Source organism: Leucopleurus acutus (assembly GCF_964270905.1).
Source record: "Leucopleurus acutus genome assembly, chromosome: 16".
NCBI lineage: Eukaryota > Metazoa > Chordata > Mammalia > Artiodactyla > Delphinidae > Leucopleurus > Leucopleurus acutus.
This window is the reverse complement of record NC_139158.1, coordinates 41,363,161-41,389,127: the sequence shown is the minus strand read 5'-3', so window position 1 is coordinate 41,389,127 and position 25,967 is coordinate 41,363,161. Positions and strand designations below refer to the sequence as shown.

The following is a 25,967-nucleotide window of genomic DNA, read 5'->3' as shown; positions in this document are numbered from 1 at the left end:
TAAATGACCAAAAACCTTCCAGAAAACACTCGAGTCAACAGTGCATTTTATTATACATCTTAGATTTACACATTCCATATATGCTTTTAAAGCTTCAATTAACAGTTCAATACAAAATAAAAAATATATATGCAGCAGTGGTTCTCAGGCACAGAATTGAGGAGGAGATTGGAGCAAGCTTTTTCCCTAGCATACCATGAATATTACATTATGAACCATAACAGTGGAATGTTTCCTTTTGACCTAGCTGCCTTTTTTGGCTGAATTTTATTACAGTGGACAGCTTTAGAAGGTATGATATTGCTAATAGGAAACAAGACAAGTTTATAACCTGTTTTTTTCTTGAAGTCTTTAAGATCTAAACAATTCCCTTTTCTCCTAATAGAGCTCCAGGATCATCTAATGAAAATAATATTGTCCATAAAATATCTGGAGCATCATCAGCCTAAGAACCACTGCTCATGGTTATTCAATGTCTTCCGGCCTCACAGGATGAGGTAATGGTATGATGGATTTCTTCTCAGTGTCCCTGGAAAGTGCTTTCCTCATATCTGTTAGGAAGCAAAGTTTAATGTAAGTACCCAAATGTCAGAATATTTTATATCAAATTTAAAGTGTATAGGTTAAGAGGTTTTGTCCCCTACCCCCACTTCTACCATATTCTAAGAGAAACGTATTTGTAAGTGATTCTCAATCACAAGTACACCAAACCCCAGCTGGGATCCAGCTCTTCCTACAAATGTTCTTTTGACAGAACCTTAGTAAAAATGTGTCTGTACCAGTAAAACAATAATTGACAGTAATTAACCAATGGTTAGTTAATGTAAGTTAATCAGTGGTAGGTTCTTAAGGGCAGGTTAAAGCAGATTTAATTATAGCCCAGATTTTAAATATGATTCTCTTAAGTGTATTAAAATAGCCGAGTATTTCAGTCTGTAGGATGAATGTAGACATTTGGCTTCCTCTCAGGGATACCACCCCAAAAGGGAGCTCACCGTAAGCATCCTCATCGGGCTCCCCGTTGCTGGCCGAATAGTACTCTATGACTGTCCTGTACACACTGTAGCCTAACTGCTTGTACATGTTGACTGCAACTTGGTTAGACACTCTTACAAAGAGATCAACAAAAAATCCACCCTTTCTGTAATTAAAAAAAAAAAAAAAAAATTAGAAGTCCTTGAAAATAATACATAATTTTTAAAACTACTTTGACTATTCATAGGATGGTACTATGAAACCCTGCAGTCAATTACATCATGTTATCAATTTTTACTGCTGAGGATTTTGCAGTACAAAAGATAACTGTAACATTTCAAAACCTACAGGTTTTCTTAAAAGATAAACTTTAAATTTTTACCACAATTCTGTTACCTGGCTTTAAAAATCATTTTACCAATTAGTCATATAATAGTTTCGCCCAAGGTTTTGAGGAAAGCACCAATGTGGCCTTGTATAACTACAGGACACTGGTCACAGCTCTGAAGCCCTTGGGTCCCTCTGGTCAGTGACAGCCCCTTTCTTACCCAGGTCTCCATGTCCTGACTCGTGTGGTCATCAGCGCCTTGCTTTATGCAGTAGACTTACCACCTGTTCTGGTTTAATTTCTCCTGTTTGTGAACATCACCTGAATGGAGTCAAACTTACTTTACTCTTTAGTGACTCGCCTCCCAGTCGGTACTGAGTCAGTCCCAGGGCAGCTGGAGCTTGTCCGTCCTCCCTGTGTTTAGTGTGTCCCTGTATGGACACACTATGAGATGTGAGATGTCTGTGGTCCTATACATTATCAACTATGCTGCTACGAGTATTTTGTTGTGTGTCTTGTGGTACATCCGGGATATCTAAGGTCTGCAGTTAGTGTCACTGCTGGCTCACAGGGACACCTTCAACTTTATCAGATAATGCCTGTCTCCCAGCCCACATGTGCCACCTGACACTCCCACAGGAGGGGGTAGACTCCTGATGGCATCTCAGGGCAATTTTAGCTGGCATTTCTGATTACTAACAAGGCTGATTATATTTGTGTCCACCATTAGATTTCTCATTCTGTATGGTCTTTATTGGTCGTTCTCCCCCACATGTAGTTCTCTATGTATTCTGGATATTCAGCCTTGTGTGAAGGATGGTGCAAGTCTTCTCCCCAATTTGCAAATCTTTTTCCAATTTGTTACTTGTCATCATCCTTATGTATCGTTTGATGAACAAAGTTACCGCACTCTAGTGAAGTTGAATATATGACTTCCTTGCACTTTTTAGGCCTTGAGAAGTTCTTTTCTACCCTGAGGTCATGGAGACACTCTCCTTTGAAGGGCTTTTTAGTTTTGCTCTTCACATATAGGTTTTTAATAAATATGGAATTGATCTGTGCATGATAAGGTACTAATGTGGGAAAATCTTTTCCCATATGGATATCCAGTGGTGGCACCACGTTTATTGGAAAGTGTATCCTTCCCCACCACTGATCTGCAGTTGCCTCCTCCAAGGTGTGTCTAAAGTCCATGTGTTCCTGAGTCTGTGTCTCAAATTCTGTTCCACTAGCCTAGACAATTACTCCACTCACTTTTTTGCTGTTCAAGAGTGTCTTACCTCTTTTTGGCTCCTTCCATTCCCTGTAAGTTTCAGAATCAACAAGTTGCACGGAAAAGACTTGTGATTTGGGTTGCAGTTACGCTGACTGTGGATCAGTTACCTGTCTACTGTAGAGACGGCTAACTCTATGCTGCAGTGGTAGTTCCTCCCTCCACTTAGGTAGGTCATCTGTTCTGTCTCTGGGTAAAGCTGTATAAACTTCAGAGAGGTCTTGCACAGCTTTTGTTAGATTTCTCCTAAGGGCTTAATGTACTGATGCCAATGCAAATCGCATCCTCTTCTAAATGTTACTGTTTGTATAGAAAAGCAATTTAATTTATACTAACTTTATATCCAACAACTTAGCTTAACTTTTATTAAAATTCTAAATATTTGTAGATTCCTTCCTGTAGGTTTTCTATTTGTACAATCTTACCTATCCAAAATAACGGTTTTGTTTCTTCTCAAACCTTTTATTTTTCTTGCTTGCTTCACTTGCATGGTAGAGGATGATTTCCAGTAAATTACTGAAGGGAAGCCGACTTTAGGCATCCTGTCCTGTCCCAGAAATCATTCAGTGCATCACCACTCATATTTACTACAGGTTTTCAGTTTTTCAGGTTAAGTAAGTTTTCCTGTTGCTAACAGTTTTTATCAAGAGTGAACTCTGGATTGTATCAAAGCATTTTCTACATTTACTGAGATAAATATTCTTCAGCCTATTAACTGGTAGGATACATTCTAATATTAAAACAAACTTCCCCCGATATGTCATCCTTTTCATGAATTGCTGAATCCATTTTGCTAAGAATTTTCTGGGACTTTGCATCTGTCATGAGATTTTCCTTCCTCTTGTCAGGTTTTGTGATTGTTCCCTTTTTGTGTGTAAAAGTAAACTTAGTGTCATTATTTCTTAAATTGTTGGTGAAATTTGCCAGAGAAGCCATAGCTTTCTTTGTGGAAAGATTCTGGCTAACTGACTGAAATTAGTTAAGGCAGGGGTCAGCTTTCAACCTATTTTTATGCTGCTCTCAAGCAAAGAATGTTTTTTTACAATTTTGAAGAAGCAATAGAGACCTTGGGTGGCCTGTGAAGCCTTAACGTTTACTATCTGGCCCAGAAAAAGTTTGTTGACCCCTGTTCTGTACGCTTAATCAATTTCTGACTGTCCTGACAATTAGGATGAGGCATGCTCATATCTCCAATTATGATGATTTGTCTATTTCGATGATTTGTCTATTTCTTCTTGTAGTTTTGTCAACTGTTGCATTTTTACTTTGAATTTGTCACTGGGTACGTACAGTTTTTAATTATTACATCTCCCTGATTAACTCTTTTCAGTATGCAGACCCTTTTTTATTTTCGTAATTATTGAACTATAATGTGACTGTTGTTAATTTAAGCACACCCTGTTAGAATTTGCATAATTAAAAAAAATTTCTTTACTTTCGATCTTTAACCTTTATACATATTTCCTGTAAATAGAATACAGTTCTGACAGTCCATCATTTTTTAATGTTACTGTCCTAAGAATACATGAGATCTACCCTCTCAATAAATTTTAAATGTACACTATCATCTTCAAGTGTAGGTATACAACGTTATATATCAAATTCTAGAGCTTATTCTTCTTGCTGAACTGAAACTTTAGTAACTTGACATTTCCCCCATCCCCAGCCACCACCATTCCACTCTTCATGAATTTAACTACTTTAGGTATCTAAGTGGAATCACACAATATTTGTCTTCCTGTGCCTGGTTCACTTGGCATAATAACGTCTTTTAACTGGAGTCATTAGTCCATTAACATTTGCTGTTGTATTTATCAATTACTGCATTTATCAATTATATTTGGATTCACTGCTACCGCCTTATTTCATGCGTTTTATTTGTTTTGCTACTTTAGTTTCCTTTTTTTCTTTGGAATTGACTTTTATTATCCTATTTTTCTCTTTGGATATTATATACTGTTTCTATTTTTAGTGTACACATTTAATGTATACATTAAAAATATATGTGTGTGTGTGTGTGTGTATACGTATACACACACACACCCCCTACACAAATATAGGCCACTTAAATCTTAGCAACTATTGTAAAGTAAATGAACGTTTAGACCCTGTAAGGGAAGGGAGCATAGTGGTTTTCTACTCTAAGAGATGGTCTATCCTATAAATACATTAAATCTGATGTGCAATTAGAACAGTTCCTAACTCCCTGTCAACTATACACGATAATGCCAAATACCTGTTTTCAACAAGATATGCCATTAACCAATGTGTGTAAACTACAATCTTGCTAAAGATTTTCCCTCTTCTGTATTCACTCTAGGAAGAATTTTTTAAGTTCTTAAGGACTAGACTTTTTCAGCTAAATTAAGAATGAGCTCAGGTTCCTCTTGCCCTTGACTTGGCTCAGTGTTTTCAGGCCATGGTTACTTCTTTAAAATGTTCCACTTTAATGGATTTAATAAAAGTAACACATAGTGAGTGAGTGTTTGACACATAAAACAGGTCTGAAAAAAAAGCTACAATATTTGCAGTTCTCAAACTCATGGAGGTGCATATTTCAAATGTTTGGGGAAAACGTAGGCAAACCTTACATGTTGTACACTGGCAAACTACTAGCTTTATACAGTTCACAAATACACATCATATCACATTATATTCCTTTTGGTGACATAGTATCTTTATGAAGCCAGGCTTCTGGCAATTCCTGTGATTACATGAAAATCAACATGGAACAAGAATGCTGGCAGTTCTGCAGAATCTGGTTCCAAGGTTTGAGAAGCATGCACTGCCCAGCAGGTACACACATCTCATTAGGAGGTAACCACAGTTATTTAACAATGAAATGAAAATATTTTTTTCTTCCTAATAGCTACTAGCTTGCTGGGACACAACTGCTTAAGACTACACTTCTGTTTAGCCTAGGGCACTATGAGAAAATGACTGAGATGCCAAGGACAGTGTTAACGAAGAATTTGGAAACACCTGCTGCAGTGGCAAGAACACTAACAGAAACCTTGAGGGCTAGATTTTGATTCCACCAGTTACCCAGCTCATAAGCCTATGGCAGGTCACTCACACTGCCTTAATTTTCCTCAGTGGCCAAACAGGAACAATAATATCACTCTGAATATGTGACAGAATTGGTGTAAGGACTATTAGAGGCTGAAAATGAAATTCCTATGAAACTGCATCATGACAGATATTCAATCTGAAGGAAAAAATCTGATAAAACATTCACCAAGAGAAAACTCAAATGGTTAGAGTTCAAAAATCATTTGCAAAGCAGGTGCCTACCTTTCTGAAATCTCCTCTAATAACTCCATAAGCTTAGCAGCCAGACCAAGGCGTCGGAATTCCGGGGCAACAGACAGAGCTGTGACGTGCCCATGCCACTCTTCCCTCGCCACCGAGCCTTCTGCTTTGCCCATGACTGCCAATGAAAGATCACATCCAGTAACTAACACGAGGATTTACACATACAGAAATGCTGTTTAGTACATTTTTATTATAAAGGAAACTAATGACCAAGTTCTGATCTTTAAGCAATACTTAAAAGTCATCTAGCTAATTGTTATTAATGCTTTTACTTGATAAGTATTTTTTTAAATATCTACATTTCATGTGGGTATGTATGTGTGTCATGTACACGTAACAGACAATCTACAGCTCAAATTTTTGTTAGCAATGCAACCAAGTCTGTCTGGGTCACTGCTCTGTACCTAAAATAGAAGGGATCAGAAGGGATCAGTGAGCTGTCAAATGGTTGAAAAGGAAATAAAATTATGGGCGTCACGATTATACTTCCAGTTCTGTGATCAATATAAAATAATCAGTTAAAACCTATATTTCAATCTCAACTGCCTATCCAAAAAAGTACTAGTGGTATTATACTTACTATAACCCATTAACTCTCCACCAGGGGCCTCTGCAACAATGAAGTACTCTGGCCAGTGGGCGAGGTACTGTAAGTAAAAAGGAATCCCATACTAGAGTCTTGTTAAGGAGGATGCAAAGTAATGGACAGTCAGATTTCTTCAGGGATATTTTCAAGTTTCCTTTAAAAAGTATATTGTTTATCCCCAGCCATATGTATGACTTCCATAATCAATTTATTGGATGAAATATTTAGGTTAAGCACTAATTTTTAAGAAAATTGACTGAATATATATAAACTCAAATGTGACTGGAGACAGTAGCATCCAATAGACAGCAAAGAACCAGGCTCCCAAGTTCTACAGTCGTCTCCCCCGCTGCTCACACTGTGTCTAGATCCCTGCGCAGCACTTTATCCATAATCACCTGATACTCTACTTGTTTAATGTCTCCCCTTGGAACATGTATGCCATGTTCCCTCTATCCCTGGTGCTTGGCAAACAGCACATGCTCAGTATGTTTATTTTTCATAATTGCACTGGGAAATTAATGACTAGTTCCTACATTAGCTTCAGCCATGGGACAGTGAAAATAACTTTAAACTTAAGTATTTCCAAAGGCTACTTAACAAACCTAGTTTTTCCCCTCCACCAATTCAAGGTCTCCATTTCTAGTAATGCAAAAAAAAAAAAAAAAAAAAAAAGCTGACTTAAAAGTGAATGCCGGAGTACTGCTCATTACTTAACTCTTCAACCCTGGAGTCCTTGCTGACTTGTACTCAATTCCTGTCCTCCTCCTTAGTATAAGCTTGCTGATGCAGTTCTATAAGGGGACACCATCAATCATTTTTTTTAAAACTTCCTGGAAAATCTGTTCAGTGTAAATTCTTCAAACTCTCCTCTGAAGAACAGCCTTTATTCTGTCTCTTCAAACATAACCCTTAACATGGCAGTCGTCAGGTCCTTCTGCCATCCAGCCACTGACATCATAACCATCTCTTCTCTGGCTACTGGAGGAGCCCCTGGCTCAAGCTCATGGACCAAGAAGCCCTGGCAGGTTACTCTGAAACATGGCCTCACCTGGATTATGGGACTTTCACCAAAAACTTTTTTAAGTGTAACGGGAAGCACACCACATAAATTGAGTTGCATCCTAATACTTTCCCTTATATACAGTGAAAATTTTCTGCCATTCAGAATTCTTCAAACTCCTTTTACTTTTTTATAAACATGGAGAAGTCTTTAATAGGTCAATGTTTTAAATACAAATGAAAATTATGGAGTCTTTTTCCATTCAACTTTGTTTCTGATATGTAGCCCTGTTGCTGCATGTATCTATAGTTGATTTTTACTGCTGTTACTGACATTAACTCAGGGGCTAACAAAGTAACAAACATTTTCTCTAAAGAGCCAGACTGGAGGGTGGGGGGAGTGGGTGATGAATTGGGAAATTGGGATTGACATATACACTATTGATACTATGTATAAAATAGATAACTAACAAGAACCTAAAGTAAAGCACAGGGAACTCAATGCTTTGTGGTAACCTAAATGGGAAGGAAATCGAAAAAAGAGGAAATAATATGTATAACTGATTCACTTTGCTGTACACCTGAAACTAACAAAACACTATAAAGCAACTATACTCCAATAAAAATCAGAAAACAAAAAAGGAGACAGACAGTAAATATTCAAGGCTGTGTGGACCATATTGGCCTCTGTTGCAGCTACTCAAACTGTGAAAACCACAACAAAACCTAAAGGAACTTCTCTGTGGAAAAGGCCACAACTAGAATCAAGAAAATTACAAATGGGAAAGCTCACTGGTAAAGGCAAACATAAAGGTAGGAAACCATCCACACATAAATATGATATCAAAATCGGCAACCATGAGAAGAGTACCAAATGCAGGATACTGGAAATGCACTGGAAATTGAGACCAGCAACTTAAAACAATCTTGTAGTTATACAGACTGCTCTATCAAAACCTCATGGGAACCACAAACCAAAACTCTACCATAGATACACACACAAAAAAGAAAAAGCAATCCAAACAACACTAAAGATAGACATCAAATCACAAGAGAACAAGAGGAAAGAAAAAAGACCTTCAAAAACAAACCCCAATTAACAAAACAGCAGTAAGAACACTTATTGATAATTACCTTAAATGTAAATGGATTAAATGCTCCAACCAACAGACACAGACTGGCTAAATGGATACAAAAACAAGACCCATATATATGCCATCTACAAGAGACCTACTTCATATCTAGGGACACATACAGACAAAGTGAGGGGATGGAAAAGGTATTCCATGCAAATGGAATTCAAAAGAAAGCAGGAGTAGCAATACTCATATCAGACAAAACAAACTTTAAAGACTTACAAAAGATCAGGAAGGACACTACATAATGATCAAGGGATCAATCCAAGAAAAGGATGTAACAATTGTAAATATACAGACACCCAACATAGGAGCACCTCAATACATAAGGCAAATGGTAACAGCTACAAAAAGAGAAGTTGACAGTAACACAATAATAGGGGGGGACTTTAACAAACCACTTTCATCAGTGGACAGATCATTCAGACAGAAAATCAATCAGGAAACACAGGCCTTAAATGACACATCAGACCAGATGGCCTTAACTGATATTTATAGAACATTCCATCCAAAAGCAGAATACACTGTCTTCTCAAGTGCACATGGAACATTCTCCAGGACAGATCACATATTGGGCCACAAATCAAGCCTCAGTAAATTTAAGAAAATTGAAATCACATCAAGCATCTTTTTCTGACCACAATGCTATGAGATCAGAAATCAATTACAGGCAAAAAAAATTGTAAAAAAACACAAACACATGGAGGCTAAACAATATGTTACTAAACAACCAATGGATCACTGAAGAAATCAAAGAAGAAATCAAGTACCTAAAGACAAATGACATCAAAAACACAGCAATCCACAAATGACATCAAAAACACAGCAAAAGCAGTTCTAAGAGGGAAGTTTATAGCAATACAATCTTACCTCAGAAAACAAAAATCGCAAGTAAACAACCTACCCTTACACCTAAAGCAACCAGAGAGAGTACAAAAAAAGAAAAAAAACCCCGAAGTTAGTAAAAGTAAAGAAATCATAAAGATCAGAGCAGAAATAAATGAAATAGAGACAAAACAAAAAAGATCAATGAAACTAAAAGCTGGGTCTTTGAGACGATAAGCAAAATGGATAAACCTTTAGCCAGACTCAAAAACAAAGGGAGAGGGCTCAAATCAATAAGATCAGAAATGAAGAAGTTACAACTGACATCACAGAAAAACAATCATAATAGACTACTACAAACAACTGTATACCAATAAAACAGACAGCCTAGAAGAAATGGACAAATTCTTAGAAAGATACAACCTTCCAAGACTGAACCAGAAAAAAATACAAAATATGAACGGACTAATCACAAGTACTGAAATTGAAAGTGTTTTAAGAAACTTTCAACAAAGAAAAGTCCAGGACCACATGGCTTCACAGGCAAATTCTATCAACATTCAGAGAAGAGTTAACACCTATCCTTCTGAAACTCTTCCAACAAACTGCAGAGGAAAGAATACTCCCAAGCTCATTCTGTGAGGCCATCATCATCCTGATATCAAAACCAGACAAAGATACCACAAAAAAAATTACAGGTCAATATCACTGATGAACATAAGTGCAAAAATCCTCAACCAAATACTAGTAAACTGAATCAAACAATACATTAAAAGGGATCATACACCATGATCAAGTGGGCTTTATCCAAGGGATGCAAGGACGCTTCAATATCTGCAAATTAGTGTGATACACCACAACAACAAACTGAAGAATAAAAACCATATGATCATCTCAATAGATGCAGAAAAAGCTTTTGACAAAATTCAACACTGATTTATGATAAGAACTCTCCAGAAAGTGGGCATAGGGGGAACTTACCTAAACATAATAAAGGCCATATATGACAAACCCACAGCTAACATCATTCTCAACAGTGAAAAGCTGAGGGCATTCCATCTAAGATCAGGAACAAGGCAAAGATGTCCACTGTCACCACTTTTATTCAACATAGTTTTGGAAGTCCTAGCCATGGCAATCAGAGAAAAAGAAATAAAAGGAATCCAAATTGGAAAAGAAGTACTATCATCACTGCAGATAAAATGATACCACACATAGAAAATCCTGAAGATTCTACCAGAAAACTACTAGGGCTCATCAATGATTCTGGTAAAGTTGCAGGATGCAAAATTAAGACACAGAAATCTCTTCCCTTCCTGTACACTAACAATGAAAGACCAAAAAAGAGAAATTAAGGAAATAATCCCACTTACCATCACATCAAAAAGAATAAAACACCTAGGAATAAACTTACCAAGGGGACAAAAGACCTGTACTCTGAAAACTATAAGATGCTGATGAAAGAAATCGAAGATGACACAAACGGAAAAACATACCATGCTCTTTGATTGAAAGAATCAATACTGTCAAAATGACTATACTACCCAAGGCAATCAGATTCAACTACAATCCCTATCAATTAGCAATGGCATTTTTCACAGAACTAGAACCAAAAAAAATTTAAATTTGTATGGAAACACAAAAGACCCCTAATAGCAAAAGCAATCCTGAGAATGAAAAACAGAGCTGGAGCAATCAGGCTCCCTGACTTCAGGCTATATTACAATGCTACAGTCATCAAAACAGTATGGTACTGGCACAAAAACAAATACAACTCAATGGAACAGGATAGAAAGCCGAGAGATAAACCCACACACCTATGGTCAACTAATCTATGACAAAGGAGGCAAGAATATACAATGGAGAAAAGACAGTCTCTTCAATAAGTGAGGCTGTGAAAATTGGACAGCTACAAGTAAAAGAATGAAGTTAGCACACTCCCTAACACCATACACAAAAATAAACTCAAAACAGATTAAAGACTTAAATGAAGGCCAGACACTATAAAACTTAGAGGAAAACACAAGCAAAACACTCTTTGACATAAATTGCAGCAGTATCTTCTTTGATCCACCTCCTAGAGTAATGAAAATAAAAACAAAAATAAATGGGACCTAATTAAACTTAAAAGCTTCTACACAGCAAAAGAAACCATAAACAAAATGAAAACACAGCCCACAGAATGGGAGAAAATATTTGCAAATGAAGCAACTGACAAGGGATTAATCTCCAAAATATACAAATAGCTCATGCATCTATATATCAAAAAAAACAACCCAATCAAAAAATGGGCAGAAGATCTAAATAGACATTTCTCCAAAAAAAAAGATGGCTAAAAAGCACATTAAAAAAATGCTCTACATCACTAATTATCAGAGAAATGCAAATCAAAACTACAATGAGGGAGGAACCAAAATGGCAGAGTAGAAGGACGTGCTCTCACTCCCTCTGCAGAGAACACCAGAATCACAACTAGCTGCTGGACAATCATCAACAGGAAGACACTGGAACTCACCAAAAAAGATAACCCACATCCAAAGACAAAGGAGAAGCCACAATGAGACGGTAGGAGGGGCACAATCACAGTAAAATCAAATCCCATAACTGCTGGGTGGGTGACTCACAGACTGGAGAACACTTATACCACAGAAGTCCACCCACTGGAGTGAAGGTTCTGAGCCCCACATCAGGCTTCCCAATCTGGGGGTCCAGCAATGGGAGGAAGAATTCCTAGAGAATGAAACTTTGAAACCTAGTGGGATTTGACTGCAGAACTTCAACAGGACTGGGGGAAACAGAGACTCCACTCTTGGAGGGAACACACAAAGTAGTGTGCACATTGGGACCCAGCAGGAGCAGTGACCCCAGGGGAGACTGAACCAGACCTGCTAGTGTTAGAGGGTCTCCTGCAGAGGTGGGAGATGGCTGCGGCTCACTGTGGGGACAAGGACACTGACAAAAGTTCTGGGAAGTACTCCTTGGCGTGAGCCCTCCCAGAGTCTGTCATTAGCCCCAGCAAAGAGCCCAGGTAGGCTCCAGTGTTGGGTTGCCTCAGGCCAAACAACCAACAGGGAGGGAACCCAGCCCCACCCATCAGCAGTAAGGCTGATTAAAGTTTTACTGAGCTCTTCGGAACATAGCAACAGTCAGCTCTACGAACCACCAGTCCCTCCCATCAGGAAACTCACACAAGCCTCTTAAGATAGCCTCATCCACCAGAGGGCAGACAAAAGAAGCAAGAACTACAATCCGGAAGCCTGTGGAACAAAAACCACATTCACAGAAAGACAAGATGAAAAGGCAGAGGGCTATGTACCAGATGAAGGAACAAGATAAAACCCCAGAAAAACATCTAAATGAAGTGGAGATAGGCAACTTTCCAGGACAATAATTCAGAATAATGATAGTGAAGATGATCCAGAACCTTGGAAAAAGAATGCAGGCTGAGATCAAGAAGATGCAAGAAATGTTTAACAAAGACCTAAAAGAATTAAAGAACAAACAAACAGAGATGAACAATACAATAACTGAAATGAAAACTACACTAGAAGGAATCAATAGCAGAATAACTGAGGCAGAAGAACGGATAAGTGACCTGGAAGACAGAATGGTGGAATTCACTGCTGTGGAACAGAATAAAGAAAAACGAATGAAAAGAAATGAAGACAGCCTAAGAGACCTCTGGGACAACATTAAACGCAACAACATTCACATTACAGGGGTCCCAGAGGAAGAGAGAGAGAAAGGACCTGAGACAATATTTGAAGAGATTATAGTCAAAAACTTCCCTAACATGGGAAAAGAAATAGCCACCAAGTCCAGGAAGTGCAGCGAGTTCCATACAGGATAAACCCAAGGTGAAACATGCCGAGACACATAGTAATCAAATTGGCAAAAACTAAAGACAAAGAAAAATTATTGAAAGTAGCAAGGGAAAAACAACAAATAACATACAAGGGAACTCCCATAAGGTTAACAGCTGATTTCTCAGCAGAAACTCTACAAGCCAGAAGGGAGTGGCATGATATACTTAAAGTGATGAAAGGGAAGAACCTACAACCACAAGGATCTCATTCAGATCCAATGGAGAAATCAAAAGCTTTACAGACAAGCAAAAGCTAAGAGAAGTCAGGACCACCAAACCAGCTCTACAACAAATGCTAAAGGAACTTCTCTAAGTGGGAAGGACAAGAGGAGAAAAGGACCTACAAAAACAAACCCAAAACAAAACAATTAAGAAAATGGTCATAGGAACATACATACTGATAATTACCTTAAACGTGAATAGATTAAATGCTCCAACCAAAAGACACAGGCTTGCTGAATGGATACAAAAATAAGACCCATATATATGCTGTCTATAAAAGAACCACTTCAGACCTAGGGACACATACAGACTGCAAGTGAGAGGATGGAAAAAGATATTCCATGCAAATGGAAATCAAAAGAAAACTGGAGTAGCAATACTCATATCAGATAAAATAGACTTTAAAATATAGAATGTTATAAGAGACAAGGAAGGACATTACATAATGATCAAGGGATCAATCCAGGAAGAATATATAACAATTATATATGCACCCAACATAGGAGCACCTTAATACATAAGGCAACTGCTAACAGCTATAAAAAAGGAAATCAACAGTAACACAATAATACTGGGGGACTTTAACACCTCACTTACACCAATGGACAGATCATCCAAAATGAAAATAAATAAGGAAACAAGCTTTAAGTGACACAATAGACCAGATAGATTTAACTGATATTTATAGGACATTCCAACCAAAACCAGCAGATTACACTTTTTTCTCAAGTGCACATGGAACATTCTCCAGGATAGATCACATCTTGGGTCACAAATCAAGCCTCAGTAAATTTAAGAAAATTGAAATCGTATCAAGCATCTTTTCTGACAACGCTATGAGATTAGAAATGAATTACAGGGAAAACAACGTAAAAAACACAAACACATGGAGGCTAAACAATACATTACTAAGTAACCAAGAGATCACTGAAGAAATCAAAGAGGAAATAAAAAAATACGTAGAGACAAATGACAATGAAAACACGATGATCCAAAACCTATGGGATGCAGCAAAAGCAGTTCTAAGAGGGAAGTTTATAGCTATACAAGCCTACCTAAAGAAACAAGAAAAATCTCAAACAATCTAACCTTATATCTAAAGGAACTAGAGAAAGAAGAAGAAAACTCAAAGTTAGCAGAAGGAAAGAAATCATGAAGATCAGAGCACACATAAATGAAACAGAAACAAAGAAAACAAGAGCTAAGATCAATAAAACTAAAAGCTGGTTCTCTGAGAAGATAAAATTGATAAACCATTAGCCAGACTCATCAAGAAAAAGAGTGAGAGGACTCAAATCAATAAAATTAGAAATGAAAAAGGAGAAGTTACAACAGACACCACAGAAATACGAAGCATCCTGAGAGACTACTACAAACAACTCTATGCCAATAAAATGGACAACCTGGAAGAAATGGACAAATTCTTAGAAAGGTATAACCTTCCAAGATTGAACCAGGAAGAAACAGAAAATATGAACAGACCAATCACAAGTAATGAAATTGAAACTGTGATTAAAAATCTTGCAACAAACAAAAGCCCTAGACCAGACGGCTTCACAGGTGAATTCTATCCAACATTTAGAGAGGAGCTAACACCCATCCTTCTCAAACTCTTCCAAAAAATTGCAGAGGAAGGAACACTCCCAAACTCATTCTATGAGGTCACCATCACCCTGATACCAAAACCAGACAAAGATACTATAAAAAAAGAAAATTACAGACCAGTATCACTCATGAATATAGATTAAAAACTCAACAAAATACTAGCAAACAGAATCCAACAACACATTAAAAGGACCATCCACCATGATCAAGTGGGCTTTATCCCAGGGATGCAAGGATTCTTCAATATATGCAAATCAATCAATGTGATATACCATATTAACAAACTGAAGAATAAAAACCATATGATCATCTCAATAGATGCAGATGATAAAAAGTCTCCAGAAAATGGGCATAGAGGGAACCTACCTCAACATAATAAAGGCCATATATGACAAACCCACAGCAAACATCATTCTCAATGGTGAAAAACTGAAAGCATTTCCTCTAAGATCAGGAGCAAGACAAGGTTGTCCACTCTCACCACTATTATTCAACATAGTTTTGGAAGTCCTAGCCACGGCAAGCAGAGAAGAAAAAGAAATAAAAGGAATGCAAATTGGAAAAGAAGTAAAACTGTCACTGTTTGCAGATGACATGATACTATACATAGAGAATCCTAAAAATGCCACCAGAAAACAACTAGAGCTAATCAATAAATTTGGTAAAGTTGGAGGACACAAAATTAATGCACAGAAATCTCTTGCATTCCTATACACTAATGATGAAAAATCTGAAAGAGAAATTAAGGAATTGGTAAACTCCAATTTACCATTGCAACAAAAAGAAAAAAATACCTAGGAATGAACCTACCTAGGGAGACAAAAGACTTGTATGCAGAAAACTATAAAACACTGATGAAAGAAATTAAAGATGATACCAACAGATGAAGAGATATACCATGTTCTTGGACTGGAAGAATCAATATGGTGAAAATGACTATACTACCCAAAGCAATCTACAGATTCAATGCAATCCCTATCAAATTACCAATGGCATTTTTTACAGAACTAGAACAAAAAATCTTAAAATTTGTATGGAGACACAAAAGACCCCGAATAGCCAAAGCAGTCTTGAGGGTAAAAAACAGAGCTGGAGGAATCAGACTCCCTGACTTCAGACTATACTACAAAGCGACAGTAATCAAGACAATATGGTACTGGCACAAAAACAGAAACACAGATCAATGAAACAAGATAGAAAGCCTAGAGATAAACCCACGCACCTATGGTCAACTAATCTATGACAGAAGAGGCAAGGATATACAATGGATAAAAGACAGTCTCTTCAATAAGTGGTACCAGGAAAACTGGACAGTTACATGTAAAACAATGAGATTAGAACACTCCCTAACACCATACACAAAAATAAACTCAAACTGGATTAGAGATCTAAATTTAAGACTGGACACTATAAAACTCTTAGAGGAAAACATAGGAAGAACACTCTTTGATATAAATCACAGGAAGATCTGTTTTGATCCACCTCCTAGAGTAATGGAAATAAAAACAAAAATAAACAAATGGGACCTAATGAAACTTCAAAGCTTTTGCACAGCAAAGGAAACCATAAACAAGACGAAAAGACAACCCTCAGAATGGGAGAAAATATTTGCAAACCAATCAACAGACAAAGGATTAATCTCCAAAATATATAAACAGCTCATGCAGCTCAATATTTAAAAAACAAACAACCAGGGCTTCCCTGGTGGCACAGTGGTTGAGAGTCCGCCTGCCGATGCAGGGGACAGGGGTTTGTGCCCTGGTCCGGGAAGATCCCACATGCCGCGGAGTGGCTGGTCCTGTGAGCCATGGCTGCTGAGCCTGCGCGTCTGGAGCCTGTGCTCCGCAACGGGAGAGGCCACAACAGTGAGAGGCCCGCGTACCGCAAAAACAAACAACCAACCCAATCCAAAAATGGGCAGGCCTAAATAGACATTTCTCCAAAGGCATCCAGATGGCCAAGAAGCACATGAAAAGCTGCTCAACATCACTAATTATTAGAGAAATGCAAATCAAAACTACAATGAGGTATCACCTCACACCAGTTAGAATCATCAGAAATGATGGGCATAATTCAGAAAGACACATGCACCCCAATGTTCACTGCAGCACAATTTACAATAGCCAGGTCATGGAAGCAACCTAAATGCCCATTGACAGACGAATGGGTAAAGAAGTTTTGGTACATATATACAATGGAATATTACTCGGCCATAAAAAGGAACAAAATTGGGTAATTTGTTGAGACATGGATGGATCTAGAGACTGTCATACAGAGTGAAGTAAGTCAGAAAGAGAAAAACAAATATTGTATATTAATGCATGTATGTGGAACCTAGAAAAATGGTACAGATGAACCGGTTTGCAGGGCAGAAGTTGAGACACAGATGTAGAGAACAAACGTATGGACACCAAGGGGGGAAAGCCATGGTGGGGTGGGGATGGTGGTGTGATGAATTGGGCGATTTGGACTGACATGTATACACTGATGTGTATAAAGCTGATGACTAATAAGAACCTGCTGTATAAAAAAATAAAATAAAATTCAAAAATTAAAAATAACAACTAGTACTAAAACTTTCTTTGGGTTATTTGTATGGAAATATGTTAATATAAACGTTTCAGACATTACAAGAAATTCCTAAAAATCTTGTATGTTCTGGTATAATGTTATAAGTCATAATTCTAGTTATTAGTTTTAAATGTATATCTCAGAAATAACTAAATTTCCTTGTCAAGTGCATTATTATGAACTTTCATCAAATCTTTAACTGTGGTCATTTTTAAGTCTTTTGTCATTTACAGACAGTTCTGGGTGTACTCTGTTGCTTTTGCAAAAATGTTCCTATAAAGGGTTTTATCTTCAAGTAATTCATGGAAAAGACTGACAAGTACAGGTTTCTGGTAAGTGACTATACTGCTGAACTGAATGAATAAGCATTTTCAGAACTCTAATGGAAAACTGATGAATTCAAAAAAGTGCTAACAAAAGATCAAGATGAAAAATAATTACATGGGACTGAGTGAACTGATGATGATGATTACAATTTTTGTGACTTTCTGTTTGAAACATTGTTGGTTCTTCTGTGCTTTGTTTTTCCAGATTGAAGAAAACTTTTTTTCTCTTTAAAAAAAAAAACAAACCTACAATGAGATATCATCTCACACCGGTCAGAATGGCCATCATCAAAAAATCTACAAACAATAAATGCTGGAGAGGGTGTGGAGAAAAGGGAACCCTCTTACACTGTTGGTGGGAATGTAAATTGATACAGCCACTATGGACAACAGTATGGAGGTTCCTTAAAAAACTAAAAATAGAACTATCATACCACCCAGCAATCCCACTACTGGGCATATACCCTGAGAAAACCATAATTCGAAATGAGTCATGTACGACAACGTTCATTGCAGCTCTATTTACAATAGCCAGGACATGGAAGCAACCTAAGTGTCCATCAATAGATGAATGGATAAAGAAGATGTGGCACATATATACAATGGAATATTACTCAGTCATAAAAAGAAAAGAAATTGAGTTATTTGTAGTGAGGTGGATGGACCTAGGGTCTGTCATACAGACTGAGGTAAGTCAGAAAGAGAAAAACAAATACCATATGCTAACACATATATACGGAATCTAAAAAAAAAAAAAAAAAAAACAACAATGAGATATCATCTCACACTGGTCAGAATGGCCATCATCAAAAAGTCTACAAACAAATGCTGGATAGAGTGTGGACAAAAGGGAACCCTCCTACACTGTTGGTGGGAATGTAAATTGGTACAACCACTATGAGAACAGTATGGAGGTTCCTTAAAAAACTAAAAATAGAACTACCATATGACCCAGCAATCCCACTACTGGGCATTTATCAGGAGAAAACTATAATTTGAAAAGATACATGCACCCCAATGTTCACTGCAGCACTGTTTACAACAGCCAAGACATGGAAGCAACCTAAATGTCCATTGACAAAGGAACGGATAAAGAAGATATGGTATACATATATACAGTGGAATACTACTCAGCCAAAAAAAAGAAAAGAATGCCATTTGCAGCAACATGGATGGACCCAGAGATTATCAGACTAAGTCAGACAAAGACAAATATCATATATCACTGATATGTGGAGTCTAATTTAAAAACTGATACAAATGAACTTATTTACAAAACAGAAACAGGCTTACAAATATCAAAAACAAACTTATGGTTACCAAAGAGGAAACGTGGAGGGGAGGGGGGGGATAAATCAGGAGTTTAGGGTTAACATACACACACTAAGATAGGTAACCAATAAGGACCTACTGTATAGCACAGGGAACTTTACTCAATATTCTGTGATAACCTGTAGGAGAAAAGACTGAAAAATAATGAATATATGTATAACTGAATCACTCTGCTGTACACCTGAAACACAACACTGTAAATCAATTATACTCCAATAAAATTTTAAAAAAACGGCACAGAACAGAAAAAAAACTCGTTATATATTCTAGCTATTCACTTCCTGTCAGTTTTAGATATTAAAAAAAATCTGCTTCCATTCTTTCAACTTTTTAGTTTTATGCATGATGTTCTTTAAGTAGATATTCATGTTTTAAGTATTCAATTAAAAATATTTTCTTGATTTCTACTGCTAGTGTACAGAAATGCTATTGATTTTTCGAAACTTGATCTTGGTTCTAACATTGCTGAACTCGCTTATTATTAATAGGTTGTTCTTTTTTCTAGATAGATGACTGTATTATCAATTATAAATAATGACAGTTTTATTTCTACTTTTCTTATCCTTATACTTTCTTTCACTTCTTTCTTCTTTCCAATACCTTTGGTCAGTTCCTCTGGAACTATGTTAACGTGCAGTAGTGACAGCAGGCATTCTCATCTTACACCCAATCTTAAAGGGAACGAATCTAATTTCTCACTTACCTATAATGCTTATTGAAGGTTTTTAGTATCAAACCTTTACCAAATTAAGAAAGGTTCTTCTACTTCTACCTTGTTGTGCATTCTTACCATAAAAAACTACTGAACTTAATACAACATTGTAAATCAACTCTATTTCCATTTAAAAGAAAAAACTGTGAAAACCAAGGAGAAGAGCACAGACAATATGTACATTATTCACCATGGTTGTGTCCAATAAAGCTTTATTTACAAAAAAAGACAGTGGGCCAAACCTGGCCCATGCACATTACTGTGCCAACCCGACATAATTGACTCTATTTCTTATTATCTTCAGCTTCCAGGAAATTGAATTACTAGGTATTACATTACCAAAGTGTCTTCCAGAAAGACTAGCATTTACTCTGTCACTCGCAGTTTATGAGACTGCTCCCCTCACCTCACCTTCATCAGCCTTGAGTTTTATCACTGCTTGAAATCCTTCGTAATTTGATAGATAAAACATGGTATCTCATTTTGGTTTTAATCTGCATGTCTTTTAACTGGTGAGACCGAACTCTTTTTAATATTTTCATAGCATCCTATATGCCCTCTGTTAAATTATCAATTAATACTACCCTCCTACCCTGCAGTGGACATGGCACATAACCCCAAAGTGCAGCTCTGTGTTTCACGCTCCTGAGCGTGTGGGGATTGTCTGTTAGGGTCAGAGGACCCTCACTTCACACATCTTTGCCCGTATCTCTAGTGGGGAGCATGAGAAGTACTGCTGATGTTAGCCAAAGTCCTTCTTTCACTTTAGCAACACGCCCCAATATAAATCAGGCTCATTCCAGACTCTGTTCTAGATAGGCAGGTATGGCACGAGGCAGGGGTCCACAGGATGCAGAAGGCTGTGTGGCACCTCCCAGAGGTACCCCTGGGAGTCTGGGAAGGACGCACTCACCTTCCCCTCTGTTGATCGATCCTCCTGCCAAGAACATGGCTGAGATGCGGTACGCTCTGGGAGCCACCTGGACAGGAAGCCAGGAACACCCGGGAACGGGAGAGTGGTTCCACTGCAGAGCCCGGTCGCTGGGGATGTCACAGAGCCACCAGGACTGCTCGTCCACTCTAGACTCATTCACATCAGGCAGGAATAGCCCCTCCTGCTGAAGTCACCACTTTCTGCTGCTCACAGCTATGCTTACTACTGAGGGGCAGGGTGGGCAGGGAACTGTACTGTTCTTGATTTATGAGGTCATTATATTAGCGGCTTGTCAACAGGTGTAAGATAACTCTTGTTCCCAGGTTTTTAGTGTTTTTTATTTTCAACTGCTTTCAATGTTGCTTATGTTTCCTGACCTCCAAGTTTTAAACATTTTCGGTACTCAAGTCTATTTTTTTCCTTTTGATCCTCTATTTTCCTTATTCTTAGTAAGCCTTCATTTAACTTTTTAAAAAAGGATACAGTTTCTGTAAGTGGATCCAAGTTACTAAAAGAAACAAGAAAAATGTCAACAGTAAGCAGTGTTTACAAAACCAGTTTAAATAAGGAGACTACAACTAAAAATAACATGCACAGGGAAAACAAAACATGTTAAATCCACAACTTTAAAACCAACTTTACAGCTAAGAAAGATGGTTTAATTTACCTAATGACCATAATGAGCTATCATCACAGCCACTATAAAGACATCTGTACATTTTCATTTAACTGCTGCTTCTTTACAAATTATAGTTAATACCTCATCAAAACCTTCCTTTTTGCTTTTTCCTTTGGCTGCACCAAGTGGCTCGTGGGATCTTAGTTCTGGACCAGGGACTGGACCCAGGCCCGAAGCAGTGAGAGCACCGAGTCTTCACCACCGGACTGCCAAGGAAGTCCCTAAAACCTTCCATTTTCTAAATGGCAATAAACTGTTACCGGAACTGGGGACCAAGCTGGCATGTCAATCACAGATGGGGGTAATAACCCTAGCCCTGCAGCATCTGACAAGCACTCCCTCTCTGCCAATTCCTCCTCCTCCCTCCCTCCTCCCCCAAAATGTGGGCCATCTCACCACTCAGGCTTCTGCTCGCCACTCTTCTACATTTCTGCCCCCCACCGCCCCCATTCCCATACTTTCAATTTTGTTCTCAGAGGGAAGCTCCTGATCTGGCTCTGGAGCTGCTGAGCGCCTGCCATGCCAGCATATCTGATCACAACACTCCCGACAGCATTTCTTAAATGCACACCTGCCTCTGTCTACAAAGAACTCTGCCCCTTACTTTCCTATTCAATTAATGGAACCAATATTTTGCCAGACCCCAAAACAGCTACCTTCAACTCTTCCTCTTGCACAGTCAAACTCTGCTTTTGGACCCTTAACAATGCAAACAGTCACACTGCATTTCTGGAGACCAGCAGTTCTTAGGATCCCTTTACACTCAAAAATTACTGAAAACCCCAAGAACTTCTGTTTTTGTGGATTACATCTATTGACATTTAAATGTTTAAAACATTAATTTAAAAAATAAATAATACATTAATATGAATAACTTTTTTTAAACCAAAAACGTCACTATTTTCAAAAACAAAAATTTAGTGACAAGAATGGCATTATTTTAACAATTTTACAGATCTTTTTAATGTCTGGTTTAATAGAAGGCAGCTGATTTCTCATTTCTGTGCCTGTTATGCTTACTATTACATGATCACAAACCTTGAAAACTCCACTGTGCCCTTGTGAGAGAATGAAAATGAAAAAGGCAAAAGAAAAAGCACCCCAAACAAAACCCTTATTATCATGAAAATGGCTTGCAGAACCCCCAAAACAATCTTGAGGCGCCCCTGGCCACACCTGGAGAATCACTAATCCATGTGGACTCACTCTCCCCTGCTTCTCAGGACCACTCTATACCCTCTCCTGTCTCCTCAACACTCCCCCTTCCACCTCAGCTGCTTCCAATTTCAAGAAGAAAACAGCAGTAAGGAGAAAGCTTCACCAAGGTCCCACCCCCGCCCCACCCCCCCCTACACCTCTGCGCCCACACTCCACCTGCTCTCCTGGACCCAGGCCTGGAGGCCTGGTGAGCAGATGCCCCCACCTCTCGGGACCCAGGACTCTGCTCCCCTGAAAGAAATGTATAAACGTGCTGCACACCTAGCCACCGGCAGACCTGACACAGTTCAGGGCTCCGTCCTCCTGAAATGCTGTCCTCTCTCAGACTCCAGACCCACCATCAGGTTTTCCTCCCACCTCACAGGGCCACTGTGTCTCCTTTAACATGTGATGCCCTGGGGCACATTCCTGGAACCTCTTTTTCCTGTCCGCACTCACTCATCACTGATGTCACCTAGCCACGTGGTTTTTTGTGTTTGTTTTTATTTGGCTGCACTGGGTGTTAGCTGCAGCACCACGGGATCTCAGTTGCCGCGTGTGGGATCTCAGTTGCGGCATGCAGGATCTAGTTCCCTGACCAGGGGTCAAACCCGGGCCCCCTGCATTGGGAGCGTGGAGTCTTAACCACTGGACCGCCAGAGAAGTCCCTAGCCACCTGGTTTTAATGCCATCCACATAGTGTTGACCCCGAAATTTCTATCTTTAGCCCAGACCTAAACTTGAGACTCCCACATCCGGATGCCCAGCTGACTTCTCCACCTGGGTGTCTGAGCGCCCTTGGCGGAGACCCACGTTCTATGCTGGCCTCTCCGAGGTCGAGCCCTTTGACTCCGATCGGACCTGGTGTTCCCACACTCCCACACTCACTGTTCCAGCACAGCTGCCGCTGCCTCCTCCTCCGAAACAGGAATCTGTGCCCGTGCCACTCCCTCTGCCTGGAAGTCTCCCGCCCACAGTGCCCACAGACTCCCTCCCCTCCAGGTCTTTCTGCAGTGACACCTTCCCTGAACACCTCACCCAAAGCCGAATCCCCACTCACTCCCTATTTCCCTTTCCAGCTCACATTTTTTCCTTTGTACTGAATGCTAAGTTCTATCTTACTCTTCCCTCTAAACTGTAAATTCTGGGAATTCCCTGGCGGTTCAGTGGTTATGACTATGACTCCCCCAACTTGGTTCTCACTGCCAAGGGTCTAAGTTCAATCCCTGGTCAGGGAACTAAGATTCCACAAGCCACACAGCACAGCCAATTTAAATAAGTAAACTGTAAATTCCATAAAGATAACATTTTTTTTCTGTTTTGTTCACTACTGTCTCTTCAGCACTGGTGCACAATAGGCATAAAACATTTTGCCAAGAATAAAATATTTGTTAAATTAACTGCAACGTTTCTACATCCACTGCTTCTTTCAGTTACTACTGCAACACCCTACTCCAGTGATTCTCGGAGTTCTTGATGGAAGTGCCCTAATCAAAGTGAGAAGTAGGAGAAAACGAGGAGGGAGAGGAGCTCCCCTATTGGCATATTCTGAAGAAGACTTCACAAGCTACATGATTCTCGGAAATCAAATGTTTTGTTATAAATAAATGGTCATGCTTATTTTCCTTCTACTCTATTCATTTTCGTATAAAAATATTGGCCCTTCCTAGGTCTTCGGTTATAACTGGTTCTCCAGCAGGCTTTGCCTCATCTATTCTTGAAACTTCAAGGCATACTGTCACCTCCAGAGCCTGGGCTTCCCAAACCCAAGCCTTTGTCAAGTCATCATCTCCCGGCCATTGCCAAGACCACCTAAATGGCTCACACCTGCCTGGTATACCTCCTCCAGCAGGCCCGCGGTGGCGAGCTCAGGCTCCTGGGCGGCCAGGAACGTGCATTTCCAAAAAGCTCCCGGTGCTCACGGACCACTGTAAGAACCATCCGCCTGGAGCCAATCTCCTTGATCAGTCTCCTTGCTCTGCCCACTCCCACGCAGGGCTCTACCACCTGGGCCATTCCCCTGCGCTCTCACGACCTTAGTTTACTCACACCAAAACTGGGGATGAGAAGGGCAGCTACTTCACAGAGTTGTCAGGAGGAAATGGGTTACTCCAGTGCCAGGCACAGCGAGCCCTCAACAGTCGCCTTAGTTACACTGCTCCTACTGGGAGAGGCCCCACAGAAAGTTCCCCCAATAGCGGAGCAGAAGTCCAGTCTCACCAGTTTCTCTGACCACTGAGTTACAGAAACCCGCTCCTACCATCACTCACCTCCCAGGTGTCGGCCACGCCCGCACCTGCTTCCTCCTCCAGAACCTCCTTCCTCAACCCTGTCAACACTTACCCATTTTCCAAGGCTCAGCCCCTCTTTGAATGTTTCTAGCCACCTCATCTCAAGTTCTTTCCATCCTCCTGACACTTGAATATGTACTCTCTGGTCCTTAGTTTTCACATAACTGCCCCAGGGTGTTTAAACTGGGTCTGGGATTGGTGGGTGCATGGATAGATGGGTGGGTGGACAGAAATGTGATGAAGCCAATGTAGCGAAATGTTAACGGTAGAGTCCAGCTAATAGTCTACACGTGTTCACGGTAAAATTCTACCAACTTTTTAAGTGTTCAGGAACTTTCATAAAACTTAAAAAAAAAAAAAAATGGTACCTGCAAGTCACAGTCCTTGACTTAACTCGGACGAAGGAACGTGCATACCCTGGGCCTGCCGCAGCAGTGCTCCCGCCGGGATGCGCCCCAACAGTAACGAGACGCGCAAACCCGCCGGGCCCTGGACGGAGCCACAGTGTTAACCCGCCCGGAGGGGAACGCGGGCCGGAGCCGGGGGTCAGAGCCGGGCTGGCGCCCCCCGCCCCGCCCGGCGCCCCGAGAAGCGCCCACACCGCGCGCAGGGCTGCGAGGGGACGACCGCCCGGCCAAGGTCAGCGGGGCGTCCGCACGTCCGCCCGGCCCCCTCCCCTCACGGCCCCGGGGACGCGCCGGCGGCAGCTGGGCCCGGGCGCGCCTCACTCACATGTTGTTGAAGCGGAACAGGTCGTCGCACGTGAAGGCCCGGAGAGTGGTCATCGCGCCGC

General features: G+C 39.7%; 1 protein-coding gene across 2 annotated transcripts; it reads right to left on the bottom strand.

Moving 5' to 3' along the window:
- Positions 1–29: 29 nt before the first annotated feature.
- On the bottom strand, positions 30–25,967 carry NAA20 (N-alpha-acetyltransferase 20, NatB catalytic subunit). 2 transcript variants are annotated; one of them, XM_082857927.1, is made up of 6 exons: positions 25,907–25,967; positions 21,491–21,515; positions 6,472–6,562; positions 5,871–6,006; positions 996–1,141; positions 30–551 (listed from the first exon to the last, which is right to left on the bottom strand). In XM_082857927.1, exons 1-6 carry the CDS (start codon positions 25,957–25,959, stop codon positions 466–468), a joined length of 537 nt encoding a protein of 178 aa, XP_082714053.1. In that variant the 5' UTR covers positions 25,960–25,967; the 3' UTR covers positions 30–465. The 2 variants fall into 2 exon arrangements, with proteins under 2 accessions (XP_082714053.1, XP_082714054.1); XM_082857928.1 differs by lacking the exon at positions 996–1,141.